The sequence below is a fragment of the Hemiscyllium ocellatum genome, chromosome 11 (assembly GCF_020745735.1).
Source record: "Hemiscyllium ocellatum isolate sHemOce1 chromosome 11, sHemOce1.pat.X.cur, whole genome shotgun sequence".
In the NCBI taxonomy this organism is placed as follows: Eukaryota; Metazoa; Chordata; class Chondrichthyes; order Orectolobiformes; family Hemiscylliidae; genus Hemiscyllium; species Hemiscyllium ocellatum.
Window position 1 is genome coordinate 23,506,723 of NC_083411.1, and position 25,223 is coordinate 23,531,945.

Consider the following 25,223-nt stretch of genomic DNA (forward strand, 5'->3'; position numbering starts at 1 on the left):
CTGAAAAATATACAAGAATTTATAGACATCAAAGTTCATTTAGAATTTTTTTAAACTCTACAGATCAATATTTATAAAGCTCGTTCTAAAGAAAGGCAAACAATACTAACTTGTTTTAGTATTGTATTTGATACATCTCAAAACATTTTATTTTTACATTCCTGTGAGATTTTCTTTCTCTCCTCCATTTAGGAAATGCATCTCTTTTAGCACCATGAAACACTAGCAGCTCAGTGGTACCTCTAATTTTCTTTAAGCTCTGTATGTACATTCAAATCTCAGTAGGTAGATGTTTGAAAGGCAATAAGCAAACTAATAGCCAGAACAGCAGGCAGCTGAGTTCAGTGTAGCAACCCATTGAGTTTCACCCTGGATCCTAGTGACTGAAGAAGCCAGAAAAACAAAAAATAAGTTAAAGCCAAAGTTGAAAACAACATTGAATATGTGACCCATAGAAACAGTTAAACAATCACTCTATAATACAGTATATTATTTCTTGGTAGGCAGGTGCAATTCAGGTGATGGCACTGAATCGCCAGTGTCACTGATGTGCTTTCCAAATTTAATTTTCAAAAAGGCAGGCTGGCCACAGATGGCATTGAAGGAATAATAACATTTCATAAGCTTTTATTATTACGGTGGTTCGGTGTTTGAAACAGTGTGATGTTACTGACCGTCTTCCTATTTGTGACCTGTTAGTCCTGCAGGTCTATGCACAACCCAAATAGGAACTACACAAAGCACAGTTGGAAGTGAAGCTCAGGATGCAATGTCCTGGGTACGAGAATGAAAATATTCCACATTGATTTAATTAATGCCAGTTGTGGAGCTGGGAGGCTGGAGTCCCTTTGATTATTTCTCAATGTGAGCAAGAGTCGGTTTGAGCGAATGTCTGTTGCCATGGGTAAGCTCCAGTAATATTATCATTCTCGCTTTTATAAACAGGATGTGATTGCAATGGGCAAGTGGGTTTGCACAAAAAAACATTGTTTTTAAGTATTAGAATTTTAAAAACATATTTTAGTAAATGCCTTTAAAAATAATTTTTCCATCACAGAGGCACTGCTTGCTTGTTTAGTTCACATATTTCTAATCAGGATAGCACCTAGCACCATTAACATTGAAACAGTACCTACTATGAGACATGCTCCGACTAGCTCAAGCACGTGATGTTCCAGCCTTATTAGGGCATATAATGCAAAACACAATGTAAATGTAGATGAGGAAGGTTATTCTGTTCATCTTAGTTCTCTGTCTACTGAGCTCCAACACCCTAACTTTGCAGCAAATAACTGTTTAAGCTGTTCCAACACTTGTTTAATTCTATTCTAACTGGAAGTTTGTTCTTCACAATGATCACTATGTTAATTAATATTTTCTGCAATTTGTAATTCTAAATGTACCTTTTGGTAGTTGGATATCTGTGCTAGCCCTACAGGTGGATTTAAAATGATCTTGCTGGTTAAACATTTTGTATATTGATAACAAAAGTACAAACCTCTATAATATCACTCAAATGTTTAATTTCCAGGCTGAAAATCCTAAATCCCTAGTCTTCCCATGTAATTCAGACCCCTGATACTGAAGATCAGCATCACGTCTCTTCTGAACACTGCCTTTGGCTCTTGAATGTCCCTCTTGTTTCTTGAAGGCAAGAACTGAACACAGTATACAATATATTTTCACAGCACAGAACATTATTGTTTGACCATTATTTCATTTGAATAGATTCTATGCTTTTGGCTATTTGATTCAATATTCTATTAGTTTTGTTGGCTGCTGCTCTGCATTAACTGGGCATTATTAACACTGACTATTAAAACTACAAAGTCTGTTTCAGTTTCATCTATTGCTATCCCAACATTCATGGTGTATCTGTATCATTGATCTATCCCAAAATATTTTAGCTGACTAGAGAATGCAGTAAATTATTCGCCAAAATATTTAGCAAAGTTCGATAAATACCCTGACTGGCAATATGGCTCATATTCACAAATATTCAATACTAATGTACTTTGAAAGTTTCACAATGGAATTGACAACTTTATATGTGTTTCAGCTATGTATTGAATAGATAGTTGAAAGTGTAACTGGTCAGATTAAAGACTGGACATCTGTAAATTGGATGCCTGATAAGCTTAATGGGAAAACATGTTGATAAAGCATTAGAAGCAGAAAATAACACAAATTGCACATCTACCAACCATGACAAAAAAAGAATTTTGGTTATTTTTCAGAATTTGGGCCTTGTTCTGACAAGTAATTCCTAAACAAAATGTTAAGCTGCATTCTTTTTCAGATGTTCACATGGTTTTATTTTAGATTTCAAATGTTATTTTTCTTTTATCTCTAATATTCTTACAGCACTGATGTTCTCTCATTATGTAAATAATACCATCAAATTGACAAACCATTCTAAAGGCTCTCAGGCAGAATATTATTACTGAAGCACTTTCACTTCACACTTCCACCCTGAATCAATGGAGAGACTCTTGCATATGTTAGCATTGGCAGAAATTTGACCTCTGCTCGGAAAGCTGTTGGTTCAACACATACTCCAGAGTTTCTAGGCTGATACATCAATGCAATTACTGAGGGTTTGCTGCACTGTCAGAGGTGCAGATAAGACTTTCAACCAAGAATAGCCAGTCCTTTCCAGGAAATCCTATGCCAATATTCAAAGGGGATTCCTGAAAATGTGTTGCTGGAAAAGCGCAGCAGGTCAGGCAGCATCCAAGGAGCAGGAGAATTGATGTTTCGGGTATAAACCCTTCTTCAGGGCTTATGCCCGAAATGTCGATTCTCCTGTTCCTTGGATGCTGCTTTCCATGTTTTCTACACTGATTTCTTACATTCAACAGTATCTACACTTCTCAAATACTTCATTTGCTGTGAAGGGCATTACATAAACAGAAGTGTTCCTTTATGTCTTAATGAAGATACTTAAGGTAATTAAGATTAAAATAATAAGGCAATCAGATACTTAAGCATAACTAAACTCGTGGTTTTGAAATTAGGAGATAAAACAGTGGTTTAATTCCCTAATCCATCACAAACCAAATTTGAAAAAAAACCTCATAATTTTGCTTATTTAATCTGCAAGAAATTGTGCTTAACATTCTGGTGTGGATAGGAATGAAAATAGATGCCAGCTGTAAAGATGTAGAGACAGCTGTGCTGTCAGTAACCATAATCATTATTATTACCTTCACTTCCATTTTATTTCATGTTATTTATAATTGCTTTCTGTATGGATTTTTTTTCAGGGTGAAGAAGTTCAGTGTGAACCAATGTTTGGGAATGCTTTTGTTACAATTAAGAAGCACAATAGGGGTTCTGAAGAACATGATATTTTAATGTTGCATTTTGTGTCAAAAGCCAGATCACACATAAAGAATGCCAGGGAAATACACTTTCATAAGAACAGAAGAACTAGGAGCAGGAGTAGGCCATTCGGCCTGTTCAGACTACTCCATCGTTCAAGTAGACCTGAGTTTATCATCAACTTCTTCCCTTGATGTATCCAGAAGCCTATCTGCTCTGAAGAAGAGTCACACACAAAACATTAACTCTGTCTCCCCACAGATGCTGCCAGACCTGCTGAATTTCTTCAGCTATTTCTATTGTTATTCCACCTTGAGCCTGTTCAATAACTGAGCTTTCACAACCCTCTGGAGTAGAGCATTTCAACAATTCACCATGCCTGAGTGAAGAATATTCTCCTCATCACTGTCTGAAATGGCTTGTCCCTTATTCTGAAATGGGTCCCCTGGTTCTTGTTGCATGACCCACATACTAACTTCTTACAGGCCAAACCAGGGTATATGTTTCAATGAGATCACCTCTCATTCTTCAAAATCTAGACAGTACAGGTTGTGTACTCAATCTTTCCTCAGTAGACAATTCTACCATCCCAGGGATCGAACTGGTGATCCTGCAGTGCACTCCTTCTATGTTGAGCATATCCTTCCTGAGGCAAAAAGACCAAAGCATTTTTGTTTCACCATCTTGTTTACATAGGAATGTACGGTCAGGAGTAGTCCCATGTCTGATCTGATTATCTTCAACTCCACTTTGCTGCCTTTTCCCAATACCCCTCATTCCTTTACTGATTAAAACCTGTCAATTTTAGCCTTAGCTGACTTGTGGCCGAACCCCACATGCCCGCCTTTGGCCCCTATCCCTTAATATAATTGTGTGGTGAAAAACATATCCAGCTCAAGATTAAAATGAACATTTAGAATGGCTACTGCTTGTGGAAGAGTTCCAAACCTCCACCCTAATGAAACAAAGAACGGCAGATGATGGAGATCTGAAACAAATTCAGACATTGCTGATGAAACTCAGCAGGTTTGGCAGTAGCTGTGGACAGGAAGCAGATAGTTTTGAATTCAGTGACACTTCATTAGAACTTGTAACAATAAGGGAAAAACTGGTATTTATGCTGAAGGTGAAGTTGGGTGGGGGAGCATTGGGTGCAAATAAACAGACAAGCGGAGATGGAGTCCAGAGAGAGATATGAAAGGGGTAGGCAGACTAGAGGATAATTGATAGTAAGCCATGACAGAAGACAAGATGAATAAGTACTAATGAGATTGAAGAGTAGGAGAGAATGGGTAGGCTGTGCTGAAATCAACCCATATCTTGTGATAATAAGACTAAGAGTGGGTGAGAATGAGTTGGCTGTGCTAAAAGCAACCCATGTCATAATAGGACTAGGGTGGGGATGGGGCAACCCTCCAACCACAAGGGATGAATGCAGATTTCTCCAACTTCCTCATTTCCCCTCCCCCCACCTTTTCTCAATCCCAACCCTTGGACTCAGCACTGCCTTCTTGACCTGCAATCTTCTTCCTGACCTCTCCGCCCCTAGCCCCTCTCCAGCCTATCACCCTCACCTTAACCTCCTTCCACCTATCGCATTCCCAACGCCCCTCACCCAAGTCCCTCCTCCCTACCTTTTATCTTAGCCTGCTTGGCACACCCTCCTCATTCCTGAAGAAGGGCTTATGCACGAAACGTCGATTCTCCTGCTCCTTTGTTGCTGCCTGACCTGTTATGTTTTTCCAGCAACGAATTTTTCAGCTCTGATCTCCAGCATCTGCAGTCTTCACTTTCTCCTAGTTAACCATATGGGCCCCAGTTATGCCGATCTCTTTGTAAGATACGTGGAATATTCCTTGTTCCTGTCCTGCTCCAGCCCCCACCCATAACTCTTTCTTTATTACATTGATTACAGCATTGGTGTTGCTTCCCTCTCTTCTTTGGAATAATCAATTTTGCTTCCAAATTCCAACCTGCCCTCACCTTCAACTAGACCATCTTTATCTTCTCCTTTCCCTTCCTCGACATCTCTGTTTCCATTTCTGGGGATAGGCTGGCCCCCAATTTCCATTACAAATCCACCAACTCCCACAATTATCTGGACTATACATTCTCACAGCCTGTCTCCTATAAAGACTCTATCCTATTCTTCCAATTTCTCTGCCTCCTGATGATTTGACAGGGGGCCTCAGAAATGTCCACCTTTTTCTTCAACCAAGAACTCCGTTACTGTGGTCAGCAGGGCCCTTAGTTGTGTCCAAACCATTTCCTTCAATTCTGCCCTCCCCCTTTCTCTTCCTTCCAACAACAGCAACAGGGTCCCTCTAGTCCTCAATCCACCCCACCAGCTACCACAGAAATTATCTCCATTTCTGTCAACTGCAGCAGGAAGCCATGAACAGAGACAAATTCTTCTCCATTCTGAACACCTCCCCTACACCTCCATGACACCTTCTCATGCAATCACAGATCGGGTAACACCTGTGCATTACTTCCTCTCCCTCTTCAGTAGTCAGTGCCCCATAGCTTGCAGATGACGCAGCAATTTATTGCACGTCATTCCTGATGAAGAGCTCCTGCCCGAAACGTCACTTTTCCTGCTCCTGAAATGCTGCCTGACCCCGCTGTGCTTTTCCAGCACCACTCTAATCTTGACTCATTCAATCTAGCCTATATGTTTGCTGCTCACAGTGTGGTTTCTTCTATATTGGATGAAAGGAAACACAGACTGAGTGATCACTTGGCAAAACGCTTACTTTCTGTCCATAAAAATGACCCCAGGCTTCCAGATACCTACTATTTCAACACACCACCGTGTTTCAATAGACAATAGGTGCAGGAATAGGCCATTCTGCCCTTTGAGCCTGCACCACCATTCATAATGATCATGGCTGATCATCCTTAATCAGTATCCTGTTCCTGCCTTATCTCCATAACCCTTAATTCTACTATCCCTGAGAGCCCTATCCAACTCTTTCTTAAATGAATCCAGAGATTGGGCCTCTACTGCCCTCTGGGGCAGAGCATTCCTCACAGCCACCACTCTCTGGGTGAAGAAGTTTCTCCTCATCTCTGTCCTAAATGGTCTATCCCATATTTTTAAGCTGTGACCTCTGGTTCGGCACTCACCCGTCAGCGGAAACATGTTTCCTGCCTCCAGAGTATCCAATCCTTTAATAATCTTATATGTCTCAATCAGAACCCCTCTCAGTCTTCTAAACTCAAAGGTATACAAGCCCAGTCGCTCCAGTCTTTCATCGTAAGGTAATTCTGCCATTCCAGGAATTGACCTCGTGAATCTATGGTGCACTCCCTCAATAGCCAGAATGTCTTTCCTCAAATCTGGAGACCAGAATTGCACACAGTACTCCAAGTGTGGTCTCACCAGGGCCCTGTACTGCTGCAGAAGAACCTCTTTGCTTCTATACTCAATCCCTCTTGTTATGAAGGCCAGCATTCTATTAGCCTTCTTCAATACCTGCTGTACCTGCATGCTTATCTTCACTGACTGGTGTACAAAAACACCCAGATCTCTTTGTACTGCCCCTTTACCTAAATTGATTCAATTTAGATAGTAATCTGCCTTCCTGTTCTTGCCACTAAAGTAGATAACTATACATTTATCCACATTAAACTGCATCTGCCATGCATCTGACCACTCACCTAATCTGTCCAGGTCACCCTGTAATCTCCTAACATCCTCCTCACATTTCGCCCTGCCACCCAGCTTTGTATCATCAGCAAATTTGCTAATGTTATTACTAATACCATCTTCTATATCATTAACATATATTGTAAAAAGCTGCGGCCCCAGCATTGATCCCTGTGGTACCCCACTGGTCACTGCCTGCTATTCCGAAATGGAGCCGTTTATCACTACTCTTTGTTTCCTGCCAGCCAACCAACTTTCAATCCAAGTCAGTACTTTGCCCCCAATACTATGCGCCCTAATTTTGCTCACTAACCTCCTATGTGGGACTTTATCAAAAGCTTTCTGAAAGTCCAGGTACACTACATCTACTGGATCTCCCTCGTCCATCTTCAGAGTTACATCCTTAAAAAATTCCAGAAGATTAGTCAAGCATGATTTCCTGGCCAACATAGACTTGCTACAGTGTTCTAGTGAGCATCCGCACAAGCTCAAAGAACATCATTGCATTTCCTGCTTAAGACTTTGCTGCCTCTAGGACTCAACATTGAGTTCAATAACTTTACAGCCTGATTCTGTTCTTCCATGTATTTACTCAGCCCACACCCCGTCCTGTTATGACATGGGTTGCATTTAGCACAGTCACCCATTCTCACATACTCCTAGGTCCATTATCACATTATATGGGTTGATTTCAGCATTGAGCTGAAAATGTGTTGCTGGAAAAGCACAGCAGGTCAGGCAGCATCCAAGGAACAGGAGAATCGACGTTTCGGGCATGAGCCCTTCTTCAGCACAGTCTACACCTTCTCTCCTACTCTTAGCTCTCATTGAACCTGTTAGACTATATTCTGGTGCTGTGTGATTTTTAACTCTTATTATCACTTATTCATCTTCTCTTCTGTCCTGGCTTACTATCAGCAATCCCTTTGTCTGCCTATCCCTTTCATATCTCGCTCTCTCTATGGGCTCTGTCTCTACTTATCTGCTCACCTGTCCAACACCACCACCTCCCACCAAAATCATATTCAACATTATGATATTTTCCTATCTGTTCCAATGAAGAGTCACTGGAATTGAAAGGTTAACTCTGCTTTGTCCTCACAAATGCTGCCAGATCTGCTGAGTTTCGCCATCAATTTCTGATTTTATTCCAAATCTCTATCACCCTTTGTGTGCAGAAGTGTTTCCAAACATCTCTCTTGAGAGAAAACTAAAACAGATCTGACTGCACCTGTGGAGAGAAATCAAAGTTGACGTTTCGGGTTAAGTGAACCTTCCTTAGAACTCTTGAGAGGTCTGGCCCTAATTGTTAGACTCTGCTCTCTTGCTCTGGAACCTCAAATAGCTGATCTACTCTGACAAGCTGTTACAAAAATCTGTTTCACCTCACATAATGATTAGATTTCTCACTGCCAATGTGGAAACAGGCCATTTAGCCCATCGATTCCACACTGACTCTCTGAACAGCATCCCACCCAGACCAAGACCCACCCCTACCATATAACTCTGCACTCCCCATGGCTTAACCTACACATCCTTGGACACTTTGGGCAATTTGGTATGACCAATCTACCTAACCTGCATATCCTTAGACTGTGGGAGGAAACCAAGCACCCAGAGGAAACCCACGCAGACACTGGGGGAGAATGTGCAAACTCCACACAGATAATCATCGGAGGGTGGAATCAAACTTGGGTCCCTGGCGCTGTGGGGCAGCACTGCTAACTACTGAGCCACCATGCCACCCTAATTCTCAGATCCTTTGCTCCAAAGAACATAGCTGTACCCAAATTCAACACACTGGTGTCAATCTTAATCCAATCTTAACTGAAACTTAGAGAGCAGTTTCTCAGTATAGACAATCGTGATTTTTGATGATTCAGCTGTTGACGAAATAGTCATCTCGACTACTTCTGGACTCCATGACCATTTAACTTCATGGGGTTGACTTTGAATTGCCATATTGGTCACGGAATGGGTGGGTTAAGTGTTGGCGATGGCTGATTCCTTTACCATTACGTATGAACCACTTCTGCAGTTGGAGCACATTTTGTTGCCAAGGATGAGCTGTCAGCGTGACTCACACATACTATTGGTGGCTTATCCGTTGAGAAACTAACTGGCATCAGAATTCAACTCAATTAAATTTCAGTCTGTTTGATCAGGAGCACATTTGCCCAGCTGAGACCAGGTGCACTGGCTTTGTGATAAACGTAAAGCAAATTCCAGTAGAGCTCTTGTAATGTCCCTGTCTCTGAACCAAAACATCTGGGTTCAAATCCCAGGTACTCCAAAGATGTGTGGAAAACATCTCTCAACAGGTTGATTTGAAAATATTAACAGAACCCTTTGCAATTTCATTTGGGAAGTTCATATGATATTGCATTCTATGACAGCAAACCTCCAGCAGCCTGGGTCATTATCTGGACCCAGAGATTGGATTGCTCCTATGGTCTGTAGTCAGGGCCAAGTGATTAAGTTCATGGACTTAGAATCTTCTGGGGTGATCACGTGCATGTTCAAACCCTGCTGACTCCAGTTCTCATTGTTATTAACACTGGGCTCTTGTGGTGCAGTGGAAATGTCCCTATCTCTTAGCCAGGAGGCAGGGATTCAAGTCCCACCTGCTCCAGAGACTACATATGTGGATGGATTGATTAGAAATTATCTTTAAAGAAAAATCCAGTGCATCACTCATGATGTATCATTCAGCAACGCAATACTGCACTATCATTGTTTTTTTCAAGTAAATTGAAACTGGAATGTAAACTGCAATTGGACTCTAGATAAACGGAATGGAAATTCATGTGTCAGCTCTCTCTCTACCAGGTTTACAAATAAACCATGGCTGGAACCGGAATTGAATTTTAAACTGATTTCAGTGCTGCCCCAGTTTACAAAGAACAATGTCATCGTCGTGTCAGGCTCAATCTTAATTTTTACTTTGATTCAAATGTGCTTTCTGAGTCAAAATTAAAATTTACAAGTTGCAGGTATAAACACTAGGAAATATTCGCTGCTTTGGAAAATTATTAAATTTGAGCCCTTGATTGAGTCCACAGAGATTCCTTCATTCAATTAACACATAATTCTCTACAATAATCGATCGTGGAGCAGAGACCCTCAACTTTATCTTCTCTCTTAGGAACATGTTGGAAGCACAGGTCTCCAAAGTTGAAATGCAATGAATTAGATTAGTGATTAGTTACTGCATTGTCTCCACTGCAGGGACTGCTCAGACCTGAACCCTTTAAAGTGTTTAGTGGCATCATAATCCACAACGGTACACTGTGGACAGAGGGTAAAACAATTGGTTGAAAGCAAATAAGGTCAGTCAATGATTGGATCAAAGGCTAATTAAGACAATCTGCATTTTTTATTTCATACTCTATTCGACCATACTCCTTAAAAATTCAAAGCACTGGATCAGATGGACGCAATACACTTCCCAATAAACTTGATTAAGAATTGATGAAGCATTTGCACTCAATGTGAGTTTTCTGCAATTTCTTAGTGATGAGCCACTTCAACCTCAAAACAGTATCTCAGGTTAAAATGTATCATCTATAGCAAATTTATTTTTTTACATATGTGTACTTATTCATCACTTTTGTTTGGAAACTGATTCGTGAAACTTGGAGCAGAAGTAGTGAGGCTGTCTGTGAGGCTAATGTGGTCGAGTTTAGCTTCGTGCCTTACTTTGTACCCAGGACTGTTACCTCGCACAAGGAGATCTTTTGTGCTTGCACTGATTCTATCCCCGAGTGCCAAATTCCTGTCTTTTTTCCCATTTCCTTGCATGCCAATTCTATCCAATAATCATTCAATGCCATCGTTAACGCCTCCATTGAAACGACTTCCATTACATTTTCAGGAAGTGCATTTCATAATTGAACTCCTCACTGCATGAAAAAGCTTTGTTCTCACACATACCTTGCTTCATTTGCTCATCACTTTAAATCGATATCCTCTGGTTCTTTTTGCTTTTATAACAGCTTCTCCCTATCTACTCTAACCACCTTGCATGTGACTTTGAAAACCTCCATCGTTAAAACTCCTCTCAGCCTTTTTCTCTCCAAGGAGAACCATCCCAAATTCTTCAATCTGTCCTCATCACTGACATTCCTCATTCGTAGAACCTTTCTTGTAAATCACTTCGGCTCTCGCTCTGCTGTATTCACATCTTCATGGAGCAATGCTTTGTGGTAATTTCTACTCTATAAACTGTAACGGTGAAAGTAGCATTTCAGATGCTTGTTTTCTCAGGACAAAACTAAAGGAAAACAAATGTTAACCCTTCAGGTCTAATAGAATTTATCTGACCAAAACAAACACGGGTGGCACGGTGGCACAGTGGTTAGCACTGCTGCCTCACAGCGCTAGAGACCTGGTTCAATTCCCGCCTCAGGCAACTATCTGTGTGGAGTTTGTACATTCTCCCTGTCTGCGTGGGTTTCCTCCGGGTGCTCTGGTTTCCTCCCACAGTGCAAAAATGTGCAGATTAGGTGAATTGGCCATGGTAAATTGCCAGTAGTGTTAGGTAAGGGGTAAATGTAGGGGAATGGGTCTGGGTGGGTTGCTCTTCGGCGGGTCGGTATGGGCTTGTTGGGCTGAAAGGCCTGTTTCCACACTGTAAGTAATCTAATCTAAAAAACTCCGAATATACATCAAATAAAGGTTTCAGCAGATTTTAAGGCAGCTATCTTTGAAGCACTTAGACATATTGTGAAGAAAACCTTCAGTATTCTTATCAACAGCACGTTTCCCCAAACTGATTTACAAAATATCAGGTTGAATTTTGTGGTTCTGTATATCATGTCATGTTCAGGCAAGTGATTCTCACTGCAAGGCTGGGTGAGTTTCCTCAGCACATCTTACCATGTTCGCTGCATTAATTGACATTTCAACCCTCGTAGTTAGAATCACTTTCAATTTCCGCTCCTTTTTACGACACACTGTCCCCAAAGTAACACACCACTTAGCAGAGCTCCTCCCTCAGACTGGCATTCCTTGCAACCGTGCCATTTTCCAAAATCCAATGTGCATCAGTTCAAGTGTTGCCATCTGGATACTGTGCTGCCTAGCTGCGGAAGGAGTGAGGAAATGGGACAGCAGTGCAGGAATAAGGTTAATGACCTTCTTCCCACTTCCACATTATGTGCAATACACAGCACTCTGCTACCTCACACTTAGCTGTGCCAACCCAGCCACCACCCACTAAAGCTTGTGCTCTGACACCCATTCTGTTCCAGGCAACAGCTTCCCTCACTCCTTTTCCAGACTCTTATCACTAACCCCATACTGCCTCCTCACTCTCTTGGAATGTCTCAACATCCTTCCCCCACATGCACCATCCTAACACCCATGCCACCCACTTGCATCTTACTTATTTATGTCATTACAGAAGAAGGCATCACATAACAGTCCCTTAGGCCAGTTGATGAGCTGCTGGATATCTGTGTCCTCACCCCATCTGAGGAAATTATATAGCGCTGGCAACAGAAGACAGGGACCACTCCTGCAGAGCTACAAAGACCATGTGCCGACACCTGAATAAGTAACACTTGCCATGCAACTGCCATGGTCCCATTAACCATTCCCAACCAGCAGCTGCAATATATTTTATCCCCTATGTCTTACAGGTATAGCCACTCTCCCAAGCGTCAGTCTGTCTCCTGGATAGGTTCATTTCTCAACCTCCCCAGCTGACAATGCGAATACTTCCGAGGGACCATCACGTACGCCGTCACCTTGACTCCTGGCAGTACGGATGAGGACATTGTAGTGAGCTCCCTAAGAGTACACAGTGAATTCCAGATCTTGAGATCTCCACCTGCAGTGAGGGTGAAACTCCCCAGGGTCCCTGACAGTTGGAGTGGGGGCAACGGCCTAGCGGTGTTATCATGAGGTTTATTAATCCAGAAACTCAGTTAATGATTTGGGGACCCGGGTTCAAATTCTGCCATGGAAGATGGCAGAATTTGAATTCAATAAAGAATCTGGAAGCGAGAATCTAATTATGACCAAGAAACCAATGTTGATTATTTGGAAAAGCCCATCTGGTTCACTATTATACTTAGTTCTGGCCTACATGTGACTCCAGACCAACAGTAGTGTGGTTGACTCTTAACTGCTCTTTGGGCAATTAATGCTGATCTAGCCAGAAATGCCTAGATCCTATGAGTGATTAAAAAAAAGACCAGGCAGCTGCTGAGCATCTGACAGGTGCTGACTGTGGGTCTCTTGGTCCAGTTGCACAGGGAGGAGCAGCGAGGGCCGGGGGTGAGGCGGGGGGGTGAGGCGGGGGGGGGGGTTGCGCACACAGACGGGTGTATTGGAGGTGAAAATGTGTTGCTGGTTAAAGCACAGCAGGTCAGGCAGCATCCAAGGAACAGGAAATTCGACGTTTCGGGCACAAGCCCTTCATCAGGATGAAGGGCTTGTGCCCAAAACGTCGAATTTCCTGTTCCTTGGATCCTGCCTGACCTGCTGTGCTTTAACCAGCAACACATTTTCAGCTCTGATCTCCAGCATCTGCAGACCTCACTTTTTACTCGGGTATATTGGAGGCCAAGTCTTCAGAGCAGAGACACTGGAGCAATGCAGCCCATCCCTTGACACATATTCCCTGCTTCCTTGCAGTCCTGCCAGCATCTGTCTACTTCCATGGACCCATTTGGCGGGCCAGAGTGGAAGGGGGTGAGCCTTACATCTGGTCCAGGTGCCCCCTCCTCACAAGGAGGCAGGGTGATGCCAGGGGGCACCCAGCCTGAGGAGGAGCAGGACAATTACCGTTCCATTGTCTCCACTCAGGGGACTGCAGAACTGGCTTGGCTCTCCACCTCCATCCTTCCCTGCCCCTCTCTGACTCCAGGAAGTTCCTGCCCGGCAGGATGACCCTCGGCATATCTGCCAGAGTGTGCATCTCAGGTGACAGGGAGGTATAACATGCAGAGTAGGTCAATGCTGCAGGATGGCCGGGCCATAGGGAGCCTGATGCCTGTGTCACCAACGTAGAGTATTGGAGGATAATGTTCCCCATGTGAAGGTGTAGTGACCAATTCCCCATGTGAAGATGCAGTCTCCTCCCTCACAAGTCACATCACTTACCTTTGGGCCATTCTCCTCAACTTTGTGAGCTATGTGTTTCACGACATGTTTCTCTATCACTGCTAATCTGTTTCAGTGTTATATTGCTATGAAGGCCCTCAAAGTCATCGTCTCCTTTCTAAGTGGTGATTTAGTCAACTTCCTACACTTCACACTTTACAAGGTCATAAACTAAACCATGAATATGCCCTACAACTCCCAATCCTTCTCCTAGTCCCTATTCATTCTCAGTTTCTCTGGAGGCAACTGGATGGCCATGGCCCAATCCCTCAAGCAACCATATTCCACAGCACCAACCTAGACCTGCTTATTTCCTTGGCTATGGTGAGAGCTCTCTCTCAATGCACCACCCTACTTCCCCCACCCTCCCACCATGGCTCCTGGGAGACTAAAACCATGATCCAGGGGTACAGACCTCCTGTGACAATACCAACCCAGACACCTGACTGTAACTGGAGCTAGGGGTTTAGTATGGGAGGCTGCTCTTGACTAATGGGGTGGGGCTCCCTGATTGACAAGTACACCCTCCCCAAACCTCATGCCAAACTACAGCCCTAAGACTTCAGACATGTCCCATTCCTTGTTACAGATTGTGTTTGGTGCATATGCTGAGGCCACGTAGTGCAGGTGGTAAAGTGACATGGCACGCTAACAGAAGGCCAACTGACCATAAGAAATAGGAATAGAAGCAGGCGATTCAGCCCCTCGAGCCTCCTCTGCCATTCAACAGGACCACAGTTGATCAAACATTCCTCAAGTCTTTTCTTCCCTTTTCCTGTTACCCTTGATTCCCCTACTGATAAAGAATCTATCTATCCCAGCCTTAAATATAAGGACTGTGCCCCCACAGCTTTCTGTGGCAAGGAGTTCCAAAGACTTGCAACCTTCCGAGAAAAGACATTCCTCGCTATCTCAGTCTTAAATTGGCATCCCTTTATTCTGAGACTATGTCCTGTGGTCCTAGACTCTTTCTTGAGAGGAGACATCCTCACAACATTTACCCTGTCAAACCCTTAAAAATCGTATATGTTTCAAGGAGATCACTTCTCAACCTTTTCAGCCTTTGCTTGTAAGACAATCTGAGATCGTTGTGCTGGAAAAGCACAGCAAGTTAGGCAGCAGCCGAGGAGCAGGAGAATCAACATTTCAGGCATAAGCCCTTCATCAGAAGGTATAAATTCCTGATGAAGGGCTTATGCCCAAAATGTCGATTCTCCTGCTCCTCGGATGCTGCCTGACCTGCTGCGCTTTTCCAGCATCACACTCTCGACTCTGATCTCCAGCACCTGCAGTCCTCACTTTCTCTTTGTAGGATAATCCCTCTGTACTAGGGATCACTTTAGTGAACCTTCTCTGACCTGGCTCCAATCAACTGATATCTTTTCTTAAATAAGGGGCTCAAAACTGCTGACCGTACTCTAGACGTGGTCTTGTACAGTTGCAGTAAGACTTCCCTACTTTTGTACTCTAATCTCTTTGAAATAACAGCCAACATTCTATTAGCCTTACCTGCTGCGCTAGCCTTCTGTCATTAAACAATTCTGTAATAAAGAACTGTGGACTTTGGAGATGCGAAACCCATGAGAATGGAAATTGGCTCGGGTTACTGGACATGAAACGTTATCTCTGCTTCCTCTCCACAGATACTGCCAGACCTGCTGAGTTTCTTTAGCAATTTCTGTTTTAGCTTTCTTCATTTTGTGTAGAAGTGTTTCATAACTAACCCTAAGTCAAGTCCCTTTGTGCTGCAACTTTCTATATTTAAATAACAATGTTTATTGTTCTCCCTTTCAAAATGTACTTCATCATACTTTTCCACACTGGACTCCATTTGCCAACTTTTTACCCACTTACTTAACCTACCAATATCTCCCAGTAAACTGCTTGTATCCGTCTCGTAACGTGCCTTTCCACCTGCTTTCGTGTGATCTGCAAATTTGACGACAGTATAACCTTTTCCTTCCTCCATGTTATTAATACAGATGTAATCAGTTGCAGTTACTGCAATGTTTCTGTGAACTCCCACTGGTTACAGGTTGTTAACTTCAAGAAGACCCCCTTATCCTCACTCGCTGTTTCCTGCTCATTAGCCAACTCTCTATACATGCCAATTTATGACCTCCAACATCATGGGCTCTTACCAAGATTGGAGGCTGTTGTACAGCATGCCACTCAGCTACAGTATGACTGTGCCAACTACCAATGCAAGGCCAAGAGGTGTGCTATGGGCATGTTGTGGGTCCCAACTGAATGAACTCTGAGGGAGCAAAGGCAACCTGAACCATGTCATGGGTTCTAGCCCCTGTACTATACCTGTACCTAATACAGCCAAATACAGCTGGCTGCTGGTGTGTCCTGCCAGACTGGTCTGCCCTTGCAGTGTGCGCTGCCAATGTACTGATAATGCCAGGATGATGACAGTGACTCTCTGAAAGTCGAGCGTTAATGCCTGTGGTGGAAGGGTACATAGAGCTGGTGTTGGTGGATGCTGCTCTGCTCTGCCCTGCAGTTTGGCTGTGGGCAGCCTGGAGGTCCTTTGAGGCAAGCGGTGAGTTGAACCCACCAATGACCTGCTCTGGTTACCATGGTGAGTTTTCCCAAAAGCTAGTTTATATGGCAAGCTTGGTAAAATCACAGTCTTACTAAGCTCACCAAGCTTAATGGACATGATGGTGGCTCAGTAGTTCAGACTGCTGCTTCACAGAACCAGGAACTCAGGTTCGATTCCAGTCTCAGGCAACTGTGTGGAGTTTGCACATTCTCCCCGTGTCCATGTGGATTTCGTCCAGGTGCTCCAGCTTCCTTCCATAGTCCAAAAATGTGCAGGTTAGCCATGGGAAATACAGGGTTACAGGATAGAGCAGGAGGGTGGGCTTGGAATGAGATAGCCTTTGGAGGTTCGGTATGGACTCGACAGGTTGAATGGCCTGCTTGCACACTGTAGGGACTCTGTGATTCTAATCCATGGCAGGTTGGACTGTTAACAGAGTGTTAAATGAGCATTAATGAGAGTCAATTGGGAGCTTGCTGCTGCATAGCAAGTATCTCACGGCGCTACTTGAGAAAACAAACAAGCTGCGGCGAGATTTTGACATCAAGTTGGGATCACCAAGAAGTTTGTTTGGTTCTACTGGTCAAGTCACTACAGCCCAGAACCTGATAAAATTCTATCCTTACTGCTGGAATTTGTGCTTGCATTACTATCGTATGAATGTTTGATATAGTTGCTTGAAATTCTTTTGTTTAAGTGGAAACGTGCTTGTCTTGAGATGGAACTTATCTATCTTTAGCTTGACATTTCCCAAGACCATGTGTAATTTGACCACATAGATAGTAACTCCGCAGAGAACATTACCCATCTACTGCAGAACCTGCCTGATTGTTACCCTATTGATATCAGGCAGGGTCATAATGGGTGGGTAATCCATTGTGTTCAATTAGCACGGTGAAAGTGAAAATTCCTCTCGGTATGAAGTCAGTTTCTGGTCTGTGCAGCTAAATCTGATCTCATCTGCAGCAATGCCTAGAGTGCTTTAATTGTCTACCATCCTGAAGAACCATGAAGTGGGAAAATAATAAACAGAGATTGTTACTTCTAATCACCATCCTTGTCTATCGCTGGAAAGCGTGTATGCATGTAGGTGTCTCATGAGGACAAAATCAAGCATTGTTGTAACAACCCCAGTCACTGAATAGCAGTCAGACACTCAGTGAAGTTGTTTGAAAAAGAGCTACAATCCATTTATTCTATTCCCTTTATTTGAAGCATTTTTAGTACTTCATGCAAACAATTAAGAAGATAATCATAACTAAGGCTAAAAATTGCAGCATAACCTTATAAAAAGATTCAGGTGCATTCATCATTTGAAATATAATTGGTTTTATCTCAAAGTCTATACGGTTGTGAACTGAAATTACTTTTACCCTCTCCCATTGCAATCACAAATATAGTCAATGTATGAGGAAATTATTTTTTCCAATTTGTTACCAAATTGCTTTTCATGCTAGATCTCCAACCTTCAAACACTTTCCGTTCAACCTGAAGATCGAGTGGTTTGAAAATCAAAATCTGTCCCACCTTTAGCAATGCTGTTCCATCATTTACAGATGGAAGGTGCTTTTCTAAATACTAAGGCTGGTCCACTAGTTTATCCTTTCCAAGACTACGCATTTCAATATGACAGGGTTTGAACCCAAGGCTCACTACATACAATCAAATTCAAAGGACAGTTCACAATGGCAAGTACATAAAGATGCAGTTGGGAACTAGGAAATATAACGTGGTCCACCATGTCGGTTACCTCCAAAATACAAAAATCATTATTCTACCATGGGCATCCTCTTCCTCATCAGGTTTCCTAACTTCCTCCCACAGGGAGAAAAAAACCCAGCACAAACATCAGCAATTATGTACATTTCACATCGACCAATAATTCCTTGGGTACTCCGTAGGAGGAAGAAAATAAAGGTCATGTTAAAGAACATATTAGGATAGATAGTCAATAGCTGGTCAAAGGTGTATGATTTAAGAAAAGTAACAAAATTTAGGAACAGAATTTTAGAGTATGGAACCGATGCGGCTTAAATCATAGCCACCAAGACTACAGATAGGAAGAGGTTGGCAGGAAGGGTTTTTCTGGGGAGAAGATGGGAGAGACAATGAGGGATGAATCTACAATGGGCTAAATACCTTAAAATTCCTCAAAAAAAGTCAATTGACATCATTGTGAAATGCAGAGTCTGTGAAATTGATACTTGGATCTTCTAGCCTTATCTTACTGTCCAACATCTGCTTCCTGCACCTACATCTTTCATCAGGTTCTCCCTGAGTCTTTGCTCGAGTGAGAGTGAATACAGTTGTCTAAGCCATTTTTTTTTTCAGAATTTCATCCCTCCAGAGCAGACCACATCTTCCTAAATCCAATCGCACTTAAATGCTCTCAAGGGACAATGACCCAACTGCACAGCGCTTTCCAAGACTATCGTTCACAAAGATCCATAAATGTTCTGAACTGCAATCCCAAACTTTCCAAATGCATTTCAGTGTTTGACTTATCCAATTCATAGACCTTCTTACATTGACCAAACCTGTTCAGGGGGGGATAATGAACACTAGCTTACTCAGGGTCTCTGGACAAACCTCAAAATGTTTACCTCTGGAATCAAGCCGAACCTGAACTTATAAAACCAAACAATAGGAACCAATAGAAATACTTTCACGTGATTTTACTCCTTTTAAAAAACATGCATTTCTTAACTTTATCAAAACGTACACTTACCTTAGCCGTCTCCAATTGTCCAAAGTGACTTTGTCATAAGATTGAATGGAAAGGGAGCCTCCATTCAGTACATCGACAGCACTTCCTGCTTTTCTCTGACTTGTTCCAAATAGAGAATATATCGCTTGCTTGAACCTTCGATAAAGCTCAGACTGAACACAAACCAGTTAATTCCATCTAGACTCCCCAGAGCGAGCTTGCATGTTGCCAAGCAGATGAGGTAAGCATTTTTGGCAAACTGGAACCAGTGCTGAATTTGTTAGTCGTCAGTGTTTTGGTAATGATTGAGGTGCCATAATCCACATTGAGCTGCAGGTGCTTCAAGGGACTTGCCATAATATTACTGGAATAATAAGTTCAATTTGTCTTTATTTCCCTCTTTTTTTGAAAACATATATAAAGAAAAAAATAACATCAAAGTTGTTAAGTTCCTATTGTCATAAAACTATCTTTACACTTGTTCACGGTTTGGCACAGATTTTTGCAAGTAGTGCATGTGTTATTGTACATTATCACCAGTGAAGATAAAAAGCTCTATTGCCCTTTAGAGCATAGAGTCTGAAGTCTTACCAAGATATTTAATTTTTCAAGATACACAACAATTATATCTCTTCTAATTCCAGCACTTCCTTTTTTTTTTGTTTGATCATTGACAAGGCCTCTGAATAATTCTTCTTTTGAGAAACATTATCCCGAAGAACACTAAACATAAGCACAATTGTTTTGCTGGAAAAAAATTAATCTTCTCCAAACATAGGGAAAACTCAAAAGGCCCCATTTTTACTGAGAGCAAACTGCAGTCATTTTTGCTGCAGGAAAACCAAACAATTTATTCCATGGTTCAAAGGGTTTCAATTTTTTTTTTGCAGAAGCTGTAGAAAATGTAGAGAGTCTACTAAAATGTTGTCAAGGACTAAGAATAAACTGAAGAAGTGAAATAGCAGTAATAATGGCAACCATGTTAATTGTATCACAGCCAAGCCAGAACAAAGTATCCCTCAATTAGTTTGCCATTCTAGGAGTTCTCATGCAAATCATTCCTTCGAAAAGGGGAACAAAAACTGCCTCTGGCATGCAATTCGTGCGTCAAAAAAGGGGGGAAATTAAGGGGACAGTGCCTGGGCTTAGAAGGTGCTGGGAAAGCAAAGGGTGCATCACAGCAACTTTCGTGCTGTATTACCTCAGTTTTTCAAGAGAGGCTGTCACAGGTGAGTTCTTGTGCTGCTGTTCACGCTCTGCTCTCTTTACCTTACTCTTTTCATCCCCTGACAATTTTAATGTTGCTTTGTGACGGTACATTTTTTTATGGATGGGACCGTTACTGGCAGGAATACTTGAAGTATCAGAGCTTCTGTCAAAAATGCCACCTCGCATGCCAGAACTGAAATGAAATTCATTGTTAGGACCGGTTGGTGCAGCAATATGAGGAACTGTGGATTTTGCAGGATTTTTGTTACTTAAGGCCTTGGCTGTCGCTCTCCGATTTTTAGCAGGCAAAGAACTATTTAATTTCTTTTTGGATTCTGACACAGTACCACCCAAAATATTCAAAGTTTTCCACTTCAGGCTATTTACCTCAAGTGACTGGCATGGACCTGAGGCAATATTGTGTCCCCCAGGGTTCCAGATTGGTTCAATAGAAGCCATCATAAAACGCTGAACTTCAGCCATTCCAGAGGCAATATTAGACAGTATATTGCTGGGCTCTTCAAACTCTCTCTGATCATCAACTAACAGATTATTACTGTTTGCAACAGTCTGCCCAGACCAGCCAGCACTGGCCCTTTTACTCAAAGGCCAGGTACTACCTCCCCCGTTTTGTTTTCTACCTCGGACAGCAGCAGGACTGCGGTGTGGAAGGCTCTCATTCAGCAGCTGAACACAAGGTGAGATGCTGGTTTTGTTAACAAGTACATCCAGTGACTTGCCATTAGCTGTAGGTAGCTGCATCTGATCACTCCTTTTAGCATGTGTTGCGTTGATTGACTTTTTGGAATTTTTGGACGTGCCAGCGTTCTGACGGGAATTACTTTTGTTTTGAGTTTTCTCGGTAGATTTAGCAGCTTTTGGCTTCCTTGGTTTTTTTGCACCTTTCGGAACTGAGCTTTGGTTTGGGCCCACATGTTTACTAGAAGTGTTTCTCTTCTTCGCTTTTTGTCCCCTATTACTGTTATTTAACTTCAGCATGCCGGCTTGTTTCTCAAATGGGCTGGTTTCAGTCATCTCAATGGTATCTTCATTATTAAAGGTATGAAACTGAAATTGATGATTATTCAAAATAAATGTCTCCGTTGATTGATCGTGTGCCTGGGATGCTGTAGCCCATTTCATTTCATTTGGGTCTCCCAGCATTGTTTGAGCATGGTCCTGAAAGTCTTTGGGTTTGCCTGACGTTTTGACCTCCGGTCCGACTATTTCAGGTGAGAGGTCAGGCGTAATGGGTGGGGAAATCTCAGTCAGTGTCACTTGCCTGAATCGATCGGGAGTAAAGTTAGAGATATCAAGGAGGTCAGTAGATTCCTTTAATGGTGCCACTTCATCAACACTTTGTTGAATCACGAGTTTGGGGCTACAATGGGCCAAAAAGTCATCACTCATATCATCCTCACCATCATTTTCACATGACTTCAAACTTAAAGAGCTAAAATTATTGGTGCTGGCTGACAAAGTACCCACTGAATCAAAACTGATGAGTCTGGTGTCATCTGGAGCTACTGAATCTCGATGGAGCTGAAAATTGCCATCACCGTCTTCTATTATGCATGATTGATAGCTGGTATTTGACTGCAGTGGCTGGTTATGAGAATAATTCTTGCTGAGCACAAGTTCATCACTGTGTATTTCTATTTGTTGATAATTGTCATCAACGGTTCTGGGAAGATTAGTGCTTTCTGGGGATAGAGATGCAACACCAACCATACTAGTCGACAGGATGGTAGGTGTTCTGCCAATGACTGAGTACTCCTGTTTTGCATGCCACAACTTTTCAAAGCTTTGTTTTCCCTCCTGGTAAAGAGGTGACTGCTGCTGTTCGGATTCAGAGGGAGGGGACATGACACAACTTTGTGCGAGAGTTGAAGGGTTGAAATGATTCTGAGGCTTGGAAGCAATGACAGAATGATGTGGGAAGTAGGAGAGCCCGGTATGGCTTATGGAATCGGATGCATCCAGCAGTGTCTGTAAATACCCCCCAGGGATTACTTGCACAGTAGACGCAGTATTAGCAGATGGCACAGGCTTGTCAGAAGAGCAGGTGGCTGGTGAAAAAGTAGAATTCTTAGCAGCAGCCTTTGCTTGGCAAGATTTAGATAAATGGGGGTTGTCTGGGACACAATGAATGGCATTAGTCAGTAGAACACCTGAACTGTTCTGCTGTGCTACAGCTGAATCCACCTCGCTTGCATTTGTCATTGTCTCAATGTCATCATTTCCTATCATCTTGATCTTTTTGCTGGTGTTTTTCAGTTTGCCTTCTGCTTTTAATTTCAGTCTCTTTAGTCTGCCTTTCTCCTTCATTCTGTTATCAAACTTTCCTTGTGATTTGCTTCTCATTGTAGCAGTCCCTGATGTAATGTTCGTGGAACACAATCCATTCGCACAGCTCGGGATTTCTATTGCAACAGTTTGGGCATTGAGAAACTCCACCTCTTCTCCATCAGCACAGGTCAGCCTCTGAGTTCCAACCGGATCAAAAGAACATGCAATCTGTTTGTTGGGCCCCAGTTCAAGTCGAACTCTACGTGCCCTGTGCCTGTTTGCAATTTGTTTGCTTTTCCTCTTGGCAGGATGGGAAAGAAACACATTAGACACAGTGCTACTTAAATGCAGCCTCTTCCTTCTTTCAGTAGGCGCTGACAACAGATGCTTTGATTGTTTTTGGCACCAAAACTCCTTTAAAGGTGCAAGTTTTTCATATCTACCTAGTGCTTCAGCAGTCAAACTGACACTTGTTTGGGTGGCATCAATTTTACTGACTTTAACTCGCATATCCTTCTGACCTTTGAACCTATTAATAATTATGTATTTAATAATAACTGGCGGCCCTCTCCGAGCTGACTTTCGGCGCTTTCGTGGACACCATTCATCATCATCTTCTTTCTTAGGACCATCCACTGGCCATTCTTTCTTTCCTGAAATCTTTTCACTTTCTATGGAGTCAACATCGTACAAGTAGTCATCGCTATACCGTACTTTCCTCTTGGCACGTAATGCATAATTTAGTTGACCAGAGCAATTGACATTTTGCCTTGAAAGGTACCTAATGCTATCCACATTGCCTTTGACAGTGTCATACGATGAATCTGTTCCACAGCTGTCATCACTGTAGTCTCCTGAGTCTTCTACAGAATGATTTGTTTCAAAGAAATGGTTTCTTTTAGAAGTCGTATATAGCTTTACATCCACAGTGCTACCATATTTTTGTGCTCCTGCCCTCTCTTCCGATTGGTCATCTTCCTCCCAGATGTCAATCTCATCAGATTTGATTTGTGATGCATCTGCATTGATTTTCACGGATGCTTTGCCTTCCTTTTTTGTGCAGTTCGAGATGACATTGGGGAAAAAGCTTAATTGCGCTTCTTCCTGAAGCACGTTTGTCTTTTCCCTGACATTGTCTTGAAAGGATTCGTACCTAATCTTTAAAGAGCAGACATCGCTGCTGAGAGTTGACTCATCATCAAACATATAATTGTCCACTTCCTCCTCTGCAAAAAGATTGACTGAAAGCTCATTTTTCGAGCAGAGGTCAAGCAGTTCTATTTTGCTTTCACTAATAAAAGACTCAAAATAAGCCCAGTCCTGGCTAGGATTCGACAATAAAGCTTCTTCTCCATTGCATTTGTCTAGCAGTAATCCTTCATAGTAATGTTTTTGAGTAATATCTTCCGACTCACTGTCAGATTTCTCCACATCTCTTTTGTCTGTAGTCCTAGATTTGTGCACAGTGAAGCTTAACAGTTGGTCTGAAAGCAGCTGATCCCCATATCTTGCACTTTCTCCTGTACTCATGCACTGAATCCCAATATCGGAGACCGAACAGGTGTCACAATCCTTGTTCATGTCACCTATTTTCATGCTTATTCCAGGCTCTGCGTCAATGCTTTCTTTTGACTCAATGAAGCAGCCCAAACAGGTTCTGCTCTGCTGCATCAAACAATCGTCAGACAGCGATGAAATGCCTTTGGGCTCCATATACCTGAATGGGGCTTTGTCAGAATCTTCTGGCACAGACAAATAACTCACACCTTTTGTAACACAAGATGTAAGGGAAATGGCATGTGTGGAGGAATCATTTGAAGTATGTTCAGGCACATCAGCTAGACTTAGAGGAGAGGGTGGGTCCAACAGGCAGGCCTCTTTTGAAGTTGGTAAAGATAACACCCTGTGGCCCAGTTCATTTTCTTTTGGTGAAATGAAAGATGACAAGGTAACTGCAACATCTGCTGCATTGTAAGACTTCATTATTTTCCCTGCACCACATGATTCTACATGGAAAGAGGAAAGTTAAATAATTTCAATATGCAATACCACAAGGTAGTTCCAATTTTAGGCTAAGTAGGTAAACAGCTTAAAGTATATTACTAAAGAGAAATAAGAACAATCATATATAAATGTCTTCAATTGTGAACCAAAAGGAATAATTTAAGAAAAGGGAACTAACGTAGTCTGCATACAAATTGCATTATTGCTATCAAACTATGATTATCTCAATAGAAGCCAAAAGGATGTGGCAGAATCTGTTAAAATCTCATTATAGTTATGTTATAGTTCAGTTGTCATCTCGGCTCCAATTCAGTGTTACTCTGAGAATTATGCATTCATTTAGTTTGGTAATTGGACTTTCTTTAAAATGTGGCAGA

General features: G+C 42.3%; 1 protein-coding gene across 1 annotated transcript; it reads right to left on the reverse strand.

Annotated features, from left to right (window-relative positions):
- Positions 1 to 67: 67 nt before the first annotated feature.
- Positions 68 to 24,825, reverse strand: LOC132820133 (neurite extension and migration factor-like). The gene is made up of 3 exons (XM_060832074.1): positions 20,546 to 24,825; positions 19,366 to 19,708; positions 68 to 383 (listed from the first exon to the last, which is right to left on the reverse strand). Exons 1-2 carry the CDS (start codon positions 24,823 to 24,825, stop codon positions 19,543 to 19,545), a joined length of 4,446 nt encoding a protein of 1,481 aa, XP_060688057.1. The 3' UTR covers positions 68 to 383; positions 19,366 to 19,542.
- Between the last annotated feature and the right edge of the window lie 398 nt (positions 24,826 to 25,223).

What these genes read in the sequence shown, in the direction of transcription:
- LOC132820133 (XM_060832074.1), bottom strand. Translation starts at nt 24,825, where the DNA reads ATGAAGTCTTACAATGCAGCAGATGTTGCAGTTACCTTGTCATCTTTC. An exon ending in GCCTCTCTTGAAAAACTGAG is followed by an intron (nt 19,709 to 20,545) that starts GTAATACAGCAC and finishes TTATTATTCCAG; the next exon opens with TAATATTATGGCAAGTCCCT.